Below are 3,097 nucleotides of genomic sequence, written 5' to 3' on the forward strand. Positions count from 1 at the left end.
GCTGAGCTCCGGCCTGGGGACCAGAGGCCACGGTTCGACCCCGCAGGGCACCCGGGTGCGGGCTCCATCCCCGGTGAGGCGCGAGCAGGAGGCAGCCGGTCCGTGACTCTCATCACTGATGTTTCTCTCCCCCTCCTTTCTCTCTGAAATCAATAGAAACATATTAAAAAATAAATTAGAAGTGATTTTTCCAACAGGTCCCTTAGGTCCAGCCATGGAAGCCAAGCAAACCATGGTTGGTTCTTCCTTGGACAAAACGGAGTTGCTCCAGGAGAAACAGGCCTCCACCAGTTTCCCTGCGGGGGGAGGGTTTGCGGAGACGCCCGGGGGGGGGGGGAGGCCCTGGTGCGGAGGAGGGTGGGCCGGGCCGGAGCAGAGAGGAACGCGGGGCAGCGGAGGCCACTCTTCTCTGCAGACGGGATTTACTGCCGCGGTGTTGCCATGGACACCCTCCCCGGAGGGCTCGGACCTCCGATGTGGCCAGCCTTCCTGCACCGGCCATCTCTGACCCACGGCCAGTCAAAGGTCATGTGTTCCTGCTTCGGGACTGCGGTGCCGGGCAGATTCCGTGTCCAGGAGCTTAGGACGCCGTGTCTGCCTTGGAGACACTCCCACTGGCGGTGACCTTCACAAACCGTCCTCCCGGCTCTGAGAGTGGCCTTCCGCCACCGGCCGGCGGAGATGGCGGAGTTACAGAGCGGCAGGTATTGGGGTGCCCTGGGCGCAGGGGCGGTGGGGGGAGCCCAAAGAGGGACGTGAGCAGCCACACCCCCCACACTCCACCAAGAACCTCACCTCCACCAGGTTTAGAGTCGGGCGTTGTGAACTGAAGCTCACTGTGACTTCGGTATTCAAACCGCCCCCTTTCACCGGCTTGTTCACCCCAAATCGCCCCTTAACACCCCCGTGTGTTTGTCAGTTTCCAACGTGACCCAGGCTCTGCAGCCGCCGCCGTGTCACCGCGCACACACGTGGTGCGAACGCAGGACTCGCTCTGACATGGAAACTTCCAGAAAAATATGACGTGCTCTTCTTAAAACCACACGAGCAGGAACAAGTTACCACTCTATAGACAGATTATGAAAATTAGATATTTTATTTATAGTTCAATCGCAAGAACAATATACATACTAGAATAAACTCTGTAGGATATACAAAAAATACATCGTTTTCCATGAACAGTTTCTTTATAATAAATAGAAGGGAACGCGGGTGACGGTCCATCTCCTCAAAGAGCGGAGCCCCCGCCGCTCTCCTCCGCGTCCTGTCCTCCCGGCGGCCGCTCGCAGCGGGCACAAAGCCTGCAACGGCACTGACCGCTCACCTGGCCCCGCACCACGGCCCCCTGTGAACCATCCGGGCAGATGGCGACGCGGGGGAGCAGAAGGGAGGGGACAATGGCGCCGCGACGAATCTGGCCGCAGAACAAAGTGCACGTCAGGGCAAGTGGGTCTGACAGCGACGTTCCCGCCGCCGGCCGAGCGCAGGTGCCGGGCGCCGCTCCGCCCTCGCCATTAACATCTCTATGCGGACCCCGCGCCCCCGGGACGCGCCCGGGGCGGGAGGGGGAACAGCCGCCACAGCCGCCCCCTCCCCGCGCCCACCCTCCTCCGGACGTGGGCTCCGTCTCCGCTGCAGCCACCCGGAGCCCGTCGGGATGAAGGAAGTCCCTCGCTGGGGGCGCCGACAGACCGCCGAGCGGCCGGGCGGACTCGAGCGGGTTTCCCGGGCCGAGACGTGGGGCGGAGAGGGCGCTGCGTGACGGCGGGGTTGGCACCGGGAGCGAGGCCGGGCGCGCGGCCTAAGCGCACCCCCCGATCGCGGGGCGGCGAGGCGCGCAGCAGCGCCGGTCAGGCGGCGCCGGCGGCCAGCGATCCGGGTCCGAGCCGGCGGGGCTGGCGGGGGAGAGGGCGCGGCTGTCCGGGGAGGTGGATGCGGACGGCGCGGAGGAGGGCGGCGCGGGGCTGTCGGTGCCGCTCCACGTGGACGCGGGCGACGGGCTGTCCCCCACGCTGCCCATGGCGCCGCCCGGGCTCGGCAGCGCGGGCTCGGGGCGCAGCGGGCCGGGTGGGCCCCCGCCGCAGTGGTCGGCCAGGCGCAGCGTCTCCGCGAGCGCCCAGATGTAGTTGTGCGCGAAGCGCAGCGTCTCGATCTTGGTGAGCTTGGCGTCCTCGGGGAACGTGGGCAGCACCTCGCGCAGCGCGTCCAGCGCCGCGTTCAGGTGGTGCATGCGGTTGCGCTCGCGGTTGTTGGCCTTCAGCCGGCGCGTCTTCTTGAGGCGCTGCGCCGTCTCGGCGGTCCGGGCGCCGCGGGGAGCGGCCCGTGCCCGGGCGGGACGCCGCCGGCACTCGTGCCCCAGGCCCGGCGGCCGCGTCCCCGGTGCGGCCCGGCGCGGCCGACACGCCCCGCCCGGCGCGCCCGGCTCCCCGCGGTCCTGGTCCGCGCCGGACCGAGGCGGGGTCCGCGCCGCCGCCGGGGAGGCCACGCCGAGCAGCGCCAGCGCGCCCGCCTCCTCTTTCACCTCCGACGCCTCGGACTTGACGAACATCCTGCCGGAGGGGGCGGGAGGGGGCGCCGAACTGTCGGTTACGCGGAAGCCAGGTCACGTGCGTGGGGTCCCCGGGACGCGCGCCCGAGAGAAGCTCGGCTGGGAGGACCCCCGCGCCCCTCGCGAGCACCCGCGGCCAGCCCGCCCGGCCCCGCGTCCGCCCGGGGAGAGGCAGAGTCCCAGCCCCGAAGCTCGGCGCGGGCCCAGGGCGTGTGCGCACCGCGGGCTGCGGAGCCGCACCGCCCTCCGAGCGGGTCACTTACTTGGCTGGGTTTCCAGCGCGTAAGGCGGGTCCCGTGTGTGCTCCGGGGTGCGTCTGTCACTCAGCCCCCGCCCGGCACGCGACCCCCGGGCACTCCAGTTAAAGCGAAGCGGCTTGGGGTTCAGTGGCTGCGTGTCTGGCACACGACCCTCTTTAAACCCCTTATATACGCCCCGGGAAACAATCGGATCGCCCCGGCCTCCCCTCTCCCCCCTCCCGCTTCTCCTTTCACGGCTGCATCCGCATTCAGTCCTTTCTCCCCGCGCCCCTCCCCTCCCCGCCTGCCC

The 3,097-nt window shown here is 68.6% G+C and overlaps 1 protein-coding gene across 1 annotated transcript; it reads right to left on the reverse strand.

Annotated features, from left to right (window-relative positions):
* Positions 1 to 1,801: 1,801 nt before the first annotated feature.
* Positions 1,802 to 2,548, reverse strand: NEUROG2 (neurogenin 2). Its single transcript, XM_054718295.1, has one exon. The coding sequence runs from the start codon at positions 2,546 to 2,548 to the stop codon at positions 1,802 to 1,804; it is 747 nt and encodes a 248-aa protein (XP_054574270.1).
* Positions 2,549 to 3,097: the final 549 nt, after the last annotated feature.

This window comes from Eptesicus fuscus, chromosome 6 (assembly GCF_027574615.1).
Source record: "Eptesicus fuscus isolate TK198812 chromosome 6, DD_ASM_mEF_20220401, whole genome shotgun sequence".
NCBI lineage: Eukaryota > Metazoa > Chordata > Mammalia > Chiroptera > Vespertilionidae > Eptesicus > Eptesicus fuscus.

Coding starts and splice junctions, on each gene's coding strand:
- NEUROG2 (XM_054718295.1), bottom strand. CDS start 2,548: ATGTTCGTCAAGTCCGAGGCGTCGGAGGTGAAAGAGGAGGCGGGCGCG.